The sequence below is a fragment of the Petaurus breviceps genome, unplaced genomic scaffold (genome assembly GCF_028583685.1).
Source record: "Petaurus breviceps papuanus isolate PSGF00001 unplaced genomic scaffold, PetGlider_PUasm1.0 178, whole genome shotgun sequence".
In the NCBI taxonomy this organism is placed as follows: Eukaryota; Metazoa; Chordata; class Mammalia; order Diprotodontia; family Petauridae; genus Petaurus; species Petaurus breviceps.
Window position 1 is genome coordinate 12,690,064 of NW_027185777.1, and position 16,037 is coordinate 12,706,100.

Here is a 16,037-nt window from a genome sequence, read left to right on the forward strand (position 1 = left end):
CTTGTTCTTTCCCTTACCAAATATTAAAGTCACATACATTGGGCTGATCACTACTCTCATCTTTTAAAAAAGTTTGCCATTTTAAATTTCAACACGTGAGTATAAATAAAGTTATTTGCAAAACATGAACCAGAGTAAACTTAGTTTGATTCATTTCAAAACCACTAGATTTCACATCTTTGATAAGACTGATGAGCATTAAGAACTTGAGTATTACTTCCATTACAAATCTATCTTTGGAGGGAAGAAAAGAGGTAAAATGTCTCCAATTCTCTAATTTCATTAGAATAAAACTTGGCAAACACTATGGATACAAAAGATTTGGATTGGTGGACTCTTTTTAAATTATTTTGTTATTAGTATATCCAGAAAACAAAGTTTTAAGAGTTTGAATCTTTTGATTATACCCCACTGACATTAAAATCAATACTGTAAGCATTTGGGCCTTAAATAAAATAAACCTCTTTGGTCGACTGAAATCAATCATGACATCATCCTTGACTACAAAACCATGAGTTCTATATTTGAATTTCACTTTGAATATTATTCTAGTCATGTGGACATTGTAGGGAACAGAAAAGTATCATTTTTAGATTTTAGGATCATTAAACTTCTGGATAATTAACAAAAAAAAAAAACCACCAGGGCCTAACAAATACAGTGGGGCTATAATTAGCCTAGTAAGGTATGGCCAACTGTCAAGTATGCAGCAGCAAGAAAATAGTATGATTTTTTTCCCCTTCTCGTTGTCATACTGCTTACTAATACCTCTTTCAAAAGAAGGAAAAATAAAAATGATAAAATTGTTTGCTCATTGAAAGAATGAATGAAGCATTTATTAAACATTATATGCAAAGCCCTGCACTAAACAATGGAGATACTCTTAGAAAAATAAGACAGTGCCTCTGACTGTTGTGGTTTGGCTTGATTTTCTTAATACATTTTTATTTTGCTAAATATTTCCCAATTACTTACATATAAAAAAATTAATTTTTTTCAACTTTTTGAGTTCTAAATTCTCTCTCTCCCTCCCTCCCACCCTTTATCCTTCCTTGAAAAGGAAAGTAATTTGACATAGGTTGCACATGTGTAATGGGAATGGGAATTTGAAGATTTTCCCTGCCCCTTAATAGACCTGTGGGGAATTTGAAGACCTTCCCTGCTTTGAAAGTAAACCTGCCCCCAATAGGCTGAATGTAATCACATGGAACCTGTGATGGGAGGAGTTTGCTGAAGGGTAGAGCAGAGCCCACAGGAAGCTGGGAGTTAGAGCTAGTGAGAGGGTGGGAGAGAGACGAGCTCAAGAAAGGAGAGAGAGAGGTTTGTGAGTAAATATTGATCTTTTATTGGTTTGTAGGAAGGTTGAAGGATGACATGACTCTGTGTTGTTATGGTTTCTTAGCTTCTTTGCTACTTTGATGGAACCAGCTTACTGGTTTTGGGAGTTGGTTTTCTGATGTCTAAATAAATGCTTCAGTTCTGTCCTCTATATGAAGAATTTGTTATATTTTGTGATTGAATATCATGTGATATTTATAGTCACAATCTTTATCGTGATCATGGGCACTGTAAATATTAACTGGCACTACAACATCTGAAATCATGCAAAATATATTTGCAAATTAGCCATGTTGCAAAAGAAAACAGACCAAAAATAAAAAAAAATATGCTTCATTCTGCTTTCAGAGTTCATCAATTCAATCTCTGGATGTCAATTGCATCTTTCATCATGGATCCTTTGGAAATATCTTGGCTCAGAGTACTTGAGTCTTTCACACTTGATCATCCTTACAATACAGCTATTACTGTATACAGTACAATGTTTCCCTTTTTCTGCTGTTTTAAATTCACTTTTGTGAATTAATATGCCTTCCCAGATTTTTCTGCCACCATCCGGTTCATCATTTCTTATAGCATAATAGCATTCCATCAAAATTATAAACCACAACTTGTTCAGCCATTCCCCAATTGATGAACATCCTTCAATTTCCAATCCTTCACTGCCACCACCATGCCCAAAAAAGCTGCTATTCATATTTTTTTATACAAAGAGGTCCATTTCCCTTTTCTTTGATCTCTTTGGGATACAGACCTAGCAGAGGTATTGCTGGGCTGAAGGGTATGCATAGTTTCATAGCTCTTAGGACATATTTCCAAATTGTCCTCTGAAATGGATTAGTTTACAACAAATTCATCTAATTTTTCTACATCCCCACCAACATTTGTTATTTTTGTTTTCTGTCATGTTATCCTATCTGATAGACAAAAGGTGATGTCTTGGAGTTGTTTTAATTTGCATTCCTCTAATTAGTATTGATTTAGAACATTTTTATGTGACTATTGATGACTTTGATTTTTTTCCTTTCAAAATCTGCCTGTTCATATGTATTGACCACTTATAAATAGGGAAATAGTTTTTATTCTATAAATTTGACTCAGTTCCTTATATACTTGAGAAATGATGCCTCTATCAGAGAAACTTGGTATAAGTTTTCTTTTTCCATTTTCCTCTTTTCCTTCCAATTTTAACAGCCTTAGTTTATCTGTACAAAAGTTCTTTAATTTAATTTCATTGCATGAATTTCAATTTTAATGAAATTTTATTTAATTTTAATTTACTATTTTAATATAAATAATTTGGTTTCTTCTTAAAAATCAAGTGAACCAATGGTTTATCTATTTTATTATGGGGATTTTTTTTCATAAAATTAACTCTTAGTTTTATTAGCTCAGTTACTTTTTATTTTAGCTTTATTAAACTCTCCTTTGACTTTTCAGAATTTCTACTTTGGTTTTTAATTGGGGATTTTAAATTTGTTCTTCTAGTGTTTTTTAAGTTGCATACCCAATTCACTGATCTGTTCTTTTTTTATTGATCTACAGGTTTAGAGATATAAAATTTCCCCTAAGTACCGTTTTGTTTGCAAACCACAAACTTTGAAATGTTATCTCATTGTTGTTATTTTCTTGAATGACATCATTGTTTCAATGATTTCTTCATTGGCCCACTAATTCATTAGGAGTAGATTATTTCATTTCTAATAAATTTTTATCTATCTTTCCATGGTCCCTTATGAAATGTAATGTTCATTTCATTATGGTCTGAAAAGGATTTATGCTTTTTTATATTTGATTGTGAGGTTCTTATACCCTAATACATGGTCAATTTTTGTGAAGGTGCCATTTTCAGCTTAAAATATATATTCCTATTTCCATTTAATCTTCTCCAGAGGTCTATCATATCTAACTTTTCTAAAATTCCATTCATCTCTTTGATTTATTTCTTCCATATTTTAGGTTTAGATTTATTTAGCTCTGAGAGGGGAACGTTGAGGTTCCCTACTAATATAGTTTTACTCTCTATTTCCTCCTGTAATTTATTTATCTTTTACTCTCAGAATTTAGATGTTTTGCCATTTGGTGCACATATGTTTAGTTGTGCTATGACTTCATTGTCTGTGGTGCCTTTTATCATGATATACTCTCCCTGTTTATCCATTTTAATTAGTTCTGGTTTTGCTTTTGTTTTTTCTAAGATCATGATTGCTACTCCTGCCTTTTTTTAACTTCAGCTCAAGCATAATAGACTCACTCCAGTACCTCTTATTTGAATTCTGTGTGTGTCTCTGTTTCAAGGGTGATTCTTGAAAACAACCTATTGTTGGCTTCTGGTTTCTAACCTATTCATGATTATGACGACTAACTAGACTGCATTTCCCTTAATTTTCTTCTAATTTGTGTTTTCTCTGTCTCTCTCTCTCTCATCCTATCTCTCCTATAACATCGGTTTTGCTTCTGACTACTGCCTTCTTTTATCTTGCCTCTCCTTTATCACCCTCCATTTTTCTATTGTCCCCTTCCCCTCCTACTTCCCTGTTGGGTAAGATAGATTTATATTACCAATTTAGTATGTGTATGTATTTTCCCTTTCTGAACCAATTTACATGTGAATGAGGTTCAAGTTTTGCCCACCCCCCCACACATACACATTTTCTCCTCCACCATAAAGACTCCTTTTTGCTTGCTTCTTTTATGTGAGATAACCTTCCCAATCCCTTCTGTTCCTTCCCCCTTCTCCCAGGGCAGCCTTCTTTCTTATCCTTTTTTTTTTTACACTAGTCCAACATAATCAACTCACTCTTCCACCTTCCTTCTATGTAGAATCCTTCTAACTGCTCTAATAATGATAAAGTTCTTAGAAGTTGCATGCATCATCTTCCTATATAGAAATGTAAAACAGTTTAACCTTGAGTCTTCTGTGATTTATCTTTCATATTTACTTTTTTCCTCATTTCTCTTGAGTCTTGTATTTAAAAGTCAATTTTCTATTCAGCTCTGGCCTTTTTATCAGGAATACTTGAAAGTCCTTTATTTTATTAAATATCCACTTTGTCCCTTGAGTGTTTATATTATTTTGCTGGGCAGGTAATTCTTGTTCATAACACCAGCTCTTTTGTCTTCCTGAATATCATCTTCTAAGCCCACAACTCCATTAACATGGTAACTACTAAAGTTTTTGTGATCCTGATTGTGGATCCACAGTATTTGAATGGTTTCTTTCTTGTGATGTGAATTTTTCCCCTTTAACCTGGGAGGTGTGGAATTTGACTATAAATTACAAGGAGTTTTCATTTTGGGATCTGTTTCTGTTTCTATTTTACACTCTGGTTCTAGGATATTCCTTAGAGTTTTCATTTGGGGATCTGTTTCAGGTAGTAGTCACTGTATTCTTTCTATTTCTATTTAACACTCCAGTTCTCAGATATTCTGGGCGGTTTTCCTTGATAATTTCTTAAATATGATGTCTAGGCTCATTCTTTGATCATGGTTTTCAGGTAGTTAATAATTCTTAAATTATCTTTCCTCAATATGTTTTCTGGGTGAGTTATTTTTCTGATGATGATGAGGTACAGGCTGGGGGAGCCCCCTTGAGCTCTCCTTGAGTCCTGGAGGTACAGGTTCTAGAAACCCCCCTTGAACTCTGATTAAATCATCCCATTTGATGAGGCATTTGTATGAGGCCATAAGCCTTTCATTATAGCCAGGCCCAAACCTCTATTACTAGACTTCCTACCCCATCTCACACCATAGAATTTTCTAGCACAGACTTACTCTGTCCAATACAAATGAACTTTTCATAAACTTTGCTTTTCTTTGGCTGGGAGAAGAGTTGAGTCAAATTCATTCGGTAGGACCTGGCATGTTGGTATTTTGGGGTCTCAAGCACCCCTAACCCTAACCTCATCATTTTATACTTAACCTCATTTTCATGGTTCCCTATCTTTTACAACATTGGGAAAAATTTAGTTTCTCTGGATAACTTAAAAAAGTAAAAGCTGGTGTTTTTTTGCAACACTGTTTGGCCTAGGTATCACCTAGAAGACCATGAATCATGGCCTGTTTTGGGGACTTTAAAAGATAATACTTTCTTGCAGTTAGAATTATACTATCACAGAGAAGGAAGATGGACAGAAGCTGCCTACTTAAATGGCCTTCTTTGAACTTTCTCAGAACAAGGTTCTCAGGAAAGATGGTGAGATGCTTGAAGCTAGAGCCATCTCCCAGTACCCTGTCCTCCAGTCTTCTCAAGACTCAGAATGACAGGGAAGTCTGGGGCTTGCTCCCACCTTCTCTATTTTCCTTGCTGAACTCTGGGCAAGCATCATGGCTGAAGGAAAGGTTACCCACTTTATTATGACTAAGCCCTCTGTTCTAACCAATTGGTTTTACCCTCCCCTTGACCAGTCAGGTCGGGGGTATGGAAGGGGAAACTTAAGGGATGTCTCCAGACATACCCAGTGCCCTGCCTACTTGAGTGTCTTTTGTTTGAACACTCCTTCCTTATGCTCTCCTCTTATCTGTCTCCTTGTTGGGAAGGGACCTGTTGGTGAAATTGGGAAGTCAATTTTTTCTAGCTAAGCCTCCCAGAGCTCCCCATGTTCCCTCAGGAGTGTGGGAGATAGTTGAGTCAATTGTTTGGGATCAGGAAATTCATGGGTGAACTGTTTCTGCCACCCCAGCATTTGTTTTTGACTCCTAGATCATAAATTACGCCCCCATCATGGTCTATATCCAATTAAACCCAAGGCCTGGGAGGGACTGCAACCATTAATTGCTACTCAAAGCCCTGACTCATTCTGTCTAAAGTGGGGCCCAGACCACCAGGTGAAAGCTTTTGAGACTCTGAAAGCTAAATTGATCACATTAGCTCTACCTGATCTAGGAAAACCTTTCACTTTTATGTAGATGAAAGGAGAGGACAGGCTCTGGGAGTCCTAATGCAGTCCTTAGGACCTAACTCCAGGCCAGTTGCCTATTTTTCAAAACAATTTGATTCTGTGGCTGCTATTGCTTTTCATGTGCTAAATATCCATGGAGCAATTTGGAAAGAAAAGAGATATCTGACAGCATTTTGGCCTTGCCATAATCATCTTTAATTCCTACCAGGGAAATTGTCATATGTATTCATGTATGTATATATATAATTTGGTGCCTGTTTGGTTTTCATTTGCTTAACCTCCTTGCCAGGTTTGTCTCCTCCAGGGTTCAAGCTATCAACCTTTGGATGACCACCAAGGCTATGCAAATCTCTGACCAAATCCAAGTTCTCCAGTCCACTGGATCTGGCATTATCCATGTTCCAGAGTCTGACCCCTTGAATATGAATTCTGACCCCCTTGAAAGGGATCCAGAGAGGCAGGGACAGCTCTACACCCCTTGCCAGCAGGAAGTGCTTTCAGAAGCTGAGACCTTTGCCCTTTACCTCAAAGGAATATTTTGTTTGTCCCATTTGTTTGAGGTGGGAATGATGAGGTAGGGCTCTGGGAATCTCCCTTGAACTCTGATTAAATTGTCCCATTTGGTGAGGCATTTGCATGAGGCCATAAGCCTTTCATTATTGCCAGGCCCAAACCTCTGTTACTAGACTTCCTACCCTTGAGCCTATCAAAATATCAATCCACCCCTGAACTGGCCTAACCCACCATTGTCTGTAGTCCCCAGGCAGCCTCCAGCAACTTCCCACCCTTAATCACTCATTGACCTCATCTGACTTCTCCTGAAGACCTTCCCCAAAGTCCTCCTCTAGACCACCCCTAGATTCCTCCCACAACCTTCTGTATATAAGACCCTATCTATAAGACCATGTGTGAGAGCACCACAGAATTTTCTAGCACACACTTACTCTGTGTCAAATATAAGTCCAATACAAACTTTGCTTTTCTATGGCTGAGAGAAGAGTTGAGTCAAATTCATTCAGTAGGACCTGGTGTGTTGGTATTTTGGGGTCTTGAGCACCCCTAACCCTAACCTCATCATTTTATGCTTAACTTCTTCAAGGAAATACATCTCATTGTCTTCTATTTTTCAAGCATTTGATTTTTTTTGTTTTGTTTACTGATTTCTCATGGAATCCTTAGCTTCCACTTGCCCAATTCTAAATTTTAATTCTTTTCATCCATGAATTTTGGTACTCCTTTTTCCATTTAGCCAAACCTGTTTTATTAAAATGTTAACTATCTTTTCATAATTTTCTTTCTTTGCTTTTATTTCCTTACCTAATTTTTTTTCTACCCATACTTATTGGGTTTTGAAAATCATTTTAACTCCTCTAGGAATTCCTGTTGATCTTGTCTTTCATTCACATTTTACCCTTTGAGGCTTTGCTTGTAGATGTTTTGACTTTGTGGTCTTCCTCTGAGTTTGCTGATTTCCCATTACCACTGTAATTTTTATGATCCCGTTCCTTTGTGTTGTTGTTGCTTTCTCATATTCTCAACCAATTTTTTTATTTAGAACTTTATGTTAAAGTTGGGCTCTGTTCCCTGCAATGGAGATGGGGAGGGGCAGTGTCTCAGTCTACAGGTTTTTTTACACTGCTGTTCTACTTCTGAGGGGCTGGAATTATTTTGGTGCTTCCAGGGTGGCGTGATCTGGGGAAAGGTGTGGTCACTGCTCTCCTGCTCTGCATTCTGGTCCCTACTCAGAAAGGGCCCCCTGCTCCCTTGGGATCAGAAAACATTCAATGAGATGAGAACTTCTCAGCCCCTAAGTTTTGTGGGAGCAAGTCAGAATTTCGGTTTCACCCTTCCCCCCCCCTTTAGTACTTCCATATCAGCATTAGGCCCCCTTCAAGGGTCTTTTGACCTCCACCCTTGCTTGTGACCATAAGGACATGACTAATACCTTGGCTCCCTGTCCTGCCTCTCAGCCAATAGGAGATAATGGCAGCCTTCTTTTCCCAACTCAAGATACCTCTGACTTTTAATTTTTCTGGGTAGAGGATCTTTGGGGTCCCCGTACCCTAACCAACATATTCTTCCTCAGACTCCTTGACCCCTAGAGGCCAGAAAAAAAATGACCTTCCTCTGGTTTCCTGATTCTTTGTGACTAAAAGAGATACCACCCCCAGGGCTTCTGCTCCCTCTTGAACTTGAACAATGACCCAGGTGTCATTGTAGGTAATAGACTTGCTGGTGTCTGGTTCTGTTTCCACTGCTAGCATTGGGGTGCCCTGTAATCTCCGTCTGAACACTTGCCAGTACCCCTTATTGTCTCTATCTTGAGGGCTCTCAAAGTTACTGCTGCTTTCGTCACCACTACCTGGTCCCACCACTAGAGTTTCAGCCCCACGGGCGTGGAAGTCAGCCTCTTCCTCTCTGTCACAGATCTCTTTCCAATCTCCTAAATTGTTTTTGGCTCAAAGACCTTTTGCTGGTTCTGCCACTTCAGAATTCAATTTGAGATTTTATCTTAAAGTTGTTTGGAAAGCTCAGCTAATTGCTTGCTATACTCAGCCATCTTGATACATTCCTGTAAGTTATCCCTCCTTTCATTGTTAAGAGATTCAGTAAAAGATTTGGTTGGAAAGGATGTTGCAACTAAGAGCTAAAATGAGATTTGGGGATTATCTGTGGATTTCCATTATCCATGGTTCTCACTCTCTCCATTACCACAAATAAGTCTAGCTCTCCATGACAATATAAAGACAAGAGAGTTATCTGTTCAATTTGCTTATCATTGTTTCATTGCTTTAAATAAATCAGCACCTTAGGTTTATAGTTAATGGAATTAAGTAATTTAACAATCTTGATTAAAATTTAAAAAGTGATTTCCATTATTTTGTAATTCTTCAAAATAAATTCCTTATAATGAAAAATAAATGTCACCTTTTTCTGAGGAAGAATAATTATTTAAGTATTAAGGTAAAGTGAATTCTTCTGGTCTAGAGTAGTATTGTTGAAGACATGTAAAACAGTCTGCCTTCCATACATGTCTATCTCCATAGACCAAAGGGAAGAAATTTTTCTTGTGGCTTTAAAGACCTACATGAAAATTTCATAAAGATAAATGTATTATTTTACATGGTCTTCACTGTAACAGAATATCATATTTCACATGACAGACTACAAGTATCAGTCTTGCTGTAAAAACTCAGCAAATAATGTTAAACACTTTCTAATCCTGTTATATGTACAAACTTCACATATAAAGGTTGGACTGAGTTGGCAGAGAAGTCTAAGTAAACACATATCTTGCTTCCCCCAGGTATACAGTATTGAATGGTGGATAAAAAGAGCTTTCTACTTGGATTCCCTCGGTCTCTTGGGCATTTGAACAGTATACCTTTAAAAATGAAGATTCAAAAATAGTAATACTCAAGTCCTACAAAATTAATGTTTTTTTTTACCTGTATTTCCCTAAATCCTATCATTCATTGTTCATCTAGGAAGTCTACCTACTATCCCTAAACCATTACCTCTTATCTCTTTGTTTACAAAATCTAGTTACATTTAAGAAAGTAGATTTTTTTAAGCAGATTTGTTTGTCTATTTCATTTTTTCCCTTCTTTATAAACTGGATGACAGCACATCACAAAACGAAATTACAGTTTGATGACCAACTCTGGTACTCACTTTGCAAAATCTTATTTTATATTTTTTGATTCATTCCCTTCAGTAGTGTTGAAAATTGTTTTTTTTTCTTTTGTTTTTAAAACAGTTATATCATAGTGCCTTAGGTTGGAAATTCACTATAAACAACCCCCCTAGAAATTATACTCTGATCAGTCATAACTTTTACATGTAGTTTCTTTATATGAATTTTAACCCATCATTGGAAAATAACTTTGATTTTCTGACAGTTATTTAAAGTAAAATCTCACTAGATTCTTATTTTATTCTCCACTTAGACCAATTTAATATCACTAATCAGCTACTTCCAAGGTATATGTATATACCTGTTGCTGATTGCCTCTTCTGAGGTCTATGACCCCGAAGTCAGAATTCTATCTGGTGAGAAATTAAGTTAAACAAAATTAATCCTAAATAGATCACAAGTGTCTTTCTGACCCTTTAAAATGAAATATCAGTTCCTGTCTACAGGGCAGATTTATAAATATGGCCTACATTCTGAACTTTGAAGTGTAGTTATGGATATGTTTCTCCTTACTACCCCAGTTAGAGAGAATAACTCTTCAACAAAGAACTGTGGGGGAGGGGTTTTGCATCACACTCTTAGCACTGCTCTAGAAAAGGTGAATTGGCCTTGTCATAATATTTAAACATGTGCCAAAATATTCCTAGGAGAGAAAAAAAGGAAATATGGAATTTTAACTGATGAAACAATGCAATCCAATTCAATAAGCATTTATTAAGGGTCTCCTATGGCAAAGGTATCCCTTGAGATGGGGACAGGGCATGGATCTGTGATTTTCACTGGCAAAGGGACTTCCCTGAGGATAAAACTTCTTCTACCAACACAGATTGACTGTCATCTTCCCTTATTACATTATAACTTACATTATCTTATTACATTATAACTTATACATTAGAGAGTTGGCTAGAGCAGAGGTGTCAAACAGTCAACATACTGGCAACATTCCCTAGTGTCCCTGAACCAGATTAAAGTATAACTGGGAAATATTTAACAAAATAAATAAAAATACAAAAATAAACAAAAATACCCCCCAAAAAACCCATAGATAACATCACATCTTAGAACTAAGTCTGGATAGGCAGAAGTGATTCTTATATATAGACTGGTGGCCCCCATCTCTATTTTAGTTTGACACCTATGGCCTAAAGGACCTAGGTGGTAAGCAACTTAATCTGGGTCATATAGCTAATATGTGTCACTAAGGAGAGAAGAACCAGAAGCAAGAAAGTACTGACTGTCCAGCAGCTTACATGCTGTTAAGACAGACACATAATATAGTCATGTTATATAGAGACTGTATACCTGTCACAGACAAATGATAAGTAAATATTCTTACATTACTTTGATGTTTACTGGTTTCCATGGCATGCATTACATCAGGTGGTTCCTTCATATGTGAATAGTCTGATATTCCTTTGGCAGCATCATGTTTCTGTTTGTAGAGAACCTTGAAAACAAAAACACATGCAGATTTTTTCTCTTTTTTTGTGACATCAAATATTCATCTTTTTAATTTTCATTCAACAAGAACTATAATTATTAGATTACACAATAGATAAAATGCTTTCTTACACATTGGAATTTCACCACCAATGGTGGAATTTGTTTTCATACCTAACCAAGATAATATCTTTGAATCTTTGTTCCTAGTACTACCGTTTAAATTTCTAATTTTAGCCCTTTAGCTATTACTCAAAACATTTCTCCCCACAAATGAATGTCCACTAAGATCTACCCACCCCAAATCCTACTTTAATTCAAATCTCAGACCACATATTGGGGAAATCTGTAGGATTTTACTATCTTTTGGGCTATTTCAACATATACAGATTGTTTTGACATTATATAGCTACAGTTATGACAGCAGCAAATTTCACATGTTCAAGACAACATCAGAAAAATATACCACCTACAGTAATTTTTCTTCTAATTCAATGATCTTCAAGGTTTTTTTTACAGAATCACTAGAATATTTCAAAGATTCTTTGCCTAAAAATTTTGGATTACTGAGTCAATATCCAAGTTTATTATGAAGAGAGAGATACAGATGTTGTTGTCCATTAAGGTCAGATCTTGGAGACAAGACATGGGTTTCAAAACCTACTTCTGATAACATCCTTGCTGTGACTCTCTCTGTTCCCCAATCAACCATCTAAAACTGTAAGTTACAAACAAGTCACCATTCATCACTGGAAAATGAGTTTCCACACTGGAAGTTCCCTAGTCTGATGAAATCACTCTTATACCAAATAATAAGCTCTATTACTAAATTGCTTAGCTAAGTTTGATACCTATTAAATACCTAATTAAAACTAAATATTTAAGCAAAATACAAAGTAATTAATTGTGCCAATATAAAAAAAATGTGAGCAACAGAACTGCTAAAACTTAGCATTATCTTAAAGATATTTTTCTTCTTTCACAGTACTGAGTAATTCCAATGTCTTATCATTTCAACTGCCTATTATACAAATGCTATGCGATATCACCTTTTTACTGTGAAATGTTGTAATACATTGCTTACAATGATAAATAAGACTGTGAAGAGAAAATAAGGGATAGAGAATATACATTTTCAATAAATTTGTACAAATAGGACGTAATTATGAAATAACATAGAAAATAATGGAATATGAGTACATCAACATTTTGCTTATTGAGATTTTTTTTTAATCCTGTTTAGCTCAAAATCTGTGAGAAAATGAACCATGATCCTATGATTATGAATAAAGAAACAAACAGCCATAGAGGAAGGAGTCCCAATAACATCAATGCTTTCTTCAGGAACAGAGGCATGAAAAGTCAGGGCCAAGGAATACAGCAGGGCAGCTCAAAGTGCCTAATCCCAAGGCAAAACACCCAAAATGAAAGAAAAATTTAAGTGAAGGTCAAAAATTGAAGTTGACATAGTCAAGGGCAGATATGTAGATATGACCTGAGTATGCTTAGAACTTTAATCCAGTGGGATACCTTTTGGGTGGGTTATTTAGCAGGTGTGACCTCAATGAATATCTAACACAGGAGACTGAAAAGAAATCAAATAGACCATAGGAGAACCAAGAGAGAGATGTGTCATGAGAATCTAGAGAGGAGAGAGAATTAAGGAGAAGATGAAGATCAAAGGTGGCAAAGGCTGTATGGAGGTCAAGAAGGAGGTGGATGAGGAAAAGGGATATTAGATGTGACAATTAGGAAATTGTTAGAACTTTGAAGAGAGAAGTTTATGTAACTGATTGCTTGAGCTGTATTCAAAGGAATTCCAGCGTGGAAGGACCTCCTGGAACTTATGCTGAATTGACACTGGCCCTCAAGAACCAAGGTTCCCTTCCATGCTGCCTTGAAGCACTGGAGTAAGACGTTGAAAGACTGCTAGGCTAGATCATATATTCAACACTGTGTGACAGGCCTCATTCGAAACAAAGTACTAGAAAAAGTCATATAAGATATTTAGATTAGCAGCATAAGGATGACAAAAATCCACAGATAAGTTCATACTGCTTAAGTGATATATGAGAGTTCTTCCATATGTTCAATCTAAAATGCTTTTTTATTATTGCTTTCATTATTTCTTATGTGGTATTTTTATTATTTTGGGTTTTTTTTATTTATATAAAATGAATTCATGTCTACAAGCCAAAGGAAAATGAAGAAACTATTACTACCTGTACAGTCAAGCTGGATCAGTCAGGAATCTAAATATATTGGATCAATTTCACACTGTCCAGCCTTATCAGGAAACTCCTCAAAGTTAATAAATATTTGCTGAGTTTTTAAACTGAACTTTGAACTTCACTTTGGCAAGATATTAGCAAGACTTATAATTTGAAGTCTTCAGAATAGAAAGGAAATGGAATGCCATTTTCTGGTTAAGGTCAAGGACCACATTTCATTTATCTTTGATAGACACATAGATACATAGACAGATGATAGATTGAGATACAGATATTTATATTATATATTACATATGTATATATCACACAATACCAACCATATATATGTTTCATCAGTAAATGTTAAGCACAACCATGTATGTGTGCATATATATATACATATATAATATAGATATTTGGGTGCTTAATAAATATTTACTGAAGAAATTGCCATTTACTGATTAAATTGCCATTTATTATAACCCTAGATGAGTCCCTCAACCTTTGTGTGCCACAAGCTCCTAAGAACTTACTCACTATCTAATAGAATGGTTGAGATCTGCACTGATGGAATTGCTTACACTGAGAATTTCTTACACTAGCAAAATCACAAAAGCTTTGAGCACCCCTGCTTTAATCTCAAAGGATTTCTATCACTGGAGGCTGCCATAGGGTCAGATCCCTCTTCTAATGCACCTTGGAGTGATCCATGACTGTTTTTGAAGGACTCTTTAACCTCTAGTTTGAATACCTTCATTTGGTCTCTGAATTCTCAATTCCACCACGGGTTGGAGAGGACCCTTATCTGCTTATTCTTTCTTTCTTTCCTTTATGTCTTGCTCTTGTGAAAAGTTTTCTTTTGTTGGCTACTATTTCTAATAGAACATCACATACAATCCCAACCACCAGTGCTTTTGGTCACTAATAGAGTCAACTTTTTCTCCAAAACTTTTCATTACCAAACATGGTATGTATCTAAACCATGAGTAAGAACTCAAAGCAAGATTATACTAGTAGTATTCATTCTTCATTTCTTTGAGGCACTGTTTTCATTACTGAATCTTTAATATTTAAAGAACTTAAAAATATTCTTTTAGTTTTTTGTTCTGTTTTTACTAGCATAGCATAATTTATTAAGAGTAAGAAGATTCAGATCCTAGTTGCAGCACTGCCTCTAACCTCTCTAGACTTAAGTTTCCTTGTCTATAAAATAAGAGTTTGACCAAATGATCTTAGACTCCTAACTTTATGACTCCATTCCATCATCTAAATTCTGAAATTTTGCTTATATATTTGAAATGTTTATACTACTTTGGTTTAAACCCATAAAGCCATATTGAGTTGGCCAAAGTGAATGAAAAACATTCTGTTTTAATTTTCTCAGTTTGGTATGGGACCTTAGAGGTAGAGTAGTCATTGCTCTTACAGGACTGTGGTTAGGCATGTATTGCAGGATTTTTGCTACATAAATCTCAAATTCAGTTCCTAAGCACTCAGCTCTAATTTTCCAACTTAAGCTAAGCAGACATAGGCTATGTCTACATGAGGAAACTGGATGAAACTGGAACAGCCATTTAAGAATGAGAGCCATTCCTAAGGGATGAGAACTTTTTCAAGATGGCAGACACTCAAGGTTTAGTGTTCAACCAAGGCAGTTGGAAATACAAGATTTGCCCTATAAAAAACAGGAAAAGATGTCTGCCTTAATCACAACCATAAGACCTATTGGCATCTGGTTGTCCCAAGATTTTATTTATCATATCAGAACTAAGGGGTGAGAAAAATTCTAAGTTTTACAGCATTTTTCATGATGTCCATGCAGAAAATGTAATTTCTAAAACATTTACAAGCATTTCATCTTGGCATTGTACAATCAGCATAAGGTTTTTCACACAATGGACATATAAGAATGAAAAGCTTTTCTCTTTTTTTTGGGGGGGGGGTTAAGGTCTATAAGTTTTCTTGGAAAAAAATTATTATAGTATATAACTTAAAAGAATTAATTCCAAATAATTATAAAAGAATAATAACCCACAAACGTAGAAGTTATTAAGTTTTAAAGAGAACAACCAAGATCATTAAAGAAAATTAAACTGGATCTATTAAAGAGAAGATAAAATAGTTAGGATATTATGAAAAACACTTAACAAATCTTAAAGCTCTATATAAATGTGTGCTGTTTTGGACTTCACCTGTGATTTTATTCTTATAGGTAACTTCCAGATGAAGAAACTCACTCTACCAATGCAACTTAATAGCCTTAGATAAAAAGTGGGCTATAGAATGCTAACAAGCCAAGAGACTTTCCCAGGATCCTCAGCCAGTATGTATCAGAGGAAAGCTTTGAAAAGAGCTCTCCCAAGCTCTTGGAGCAGCTCTCTAATCAGTCTCCCATAAAGGCTAGAATACGTTATTGTTATTTGGAATAGAAAATAAAGGGATAAAAATTAC

At 35.7% G+C, this 16,037-nt stretch overlaps 1 protein-coding gene across 3 annotated transcripts in view; it reads right to left on the bottom strand.

Moving 5' to 3' along the window:
- The window catches only part of NEBL (nebulette), a 535,063-nt gene that overhangs the window by 115,624 nt on the left and 403,402 nt on the right, over nt 1–16,037 (bottom strand). The window contains exon 11 of one of the 3 annotated variants that reach the window (XM_069086284.1): nt 11,273–11,383. The exons of the other annotated variants lie outside the window; for them this stretch is intronic. Coding sequence (XP_068942385.1) covers nt 11,273–11,383 — 111 coding nt within the window. The remainder of the gene's footprint in view (nt 1–11,272; nt 11,384–16,037) is intronic. 3 annotated transcript variants of the gene reach the window in all.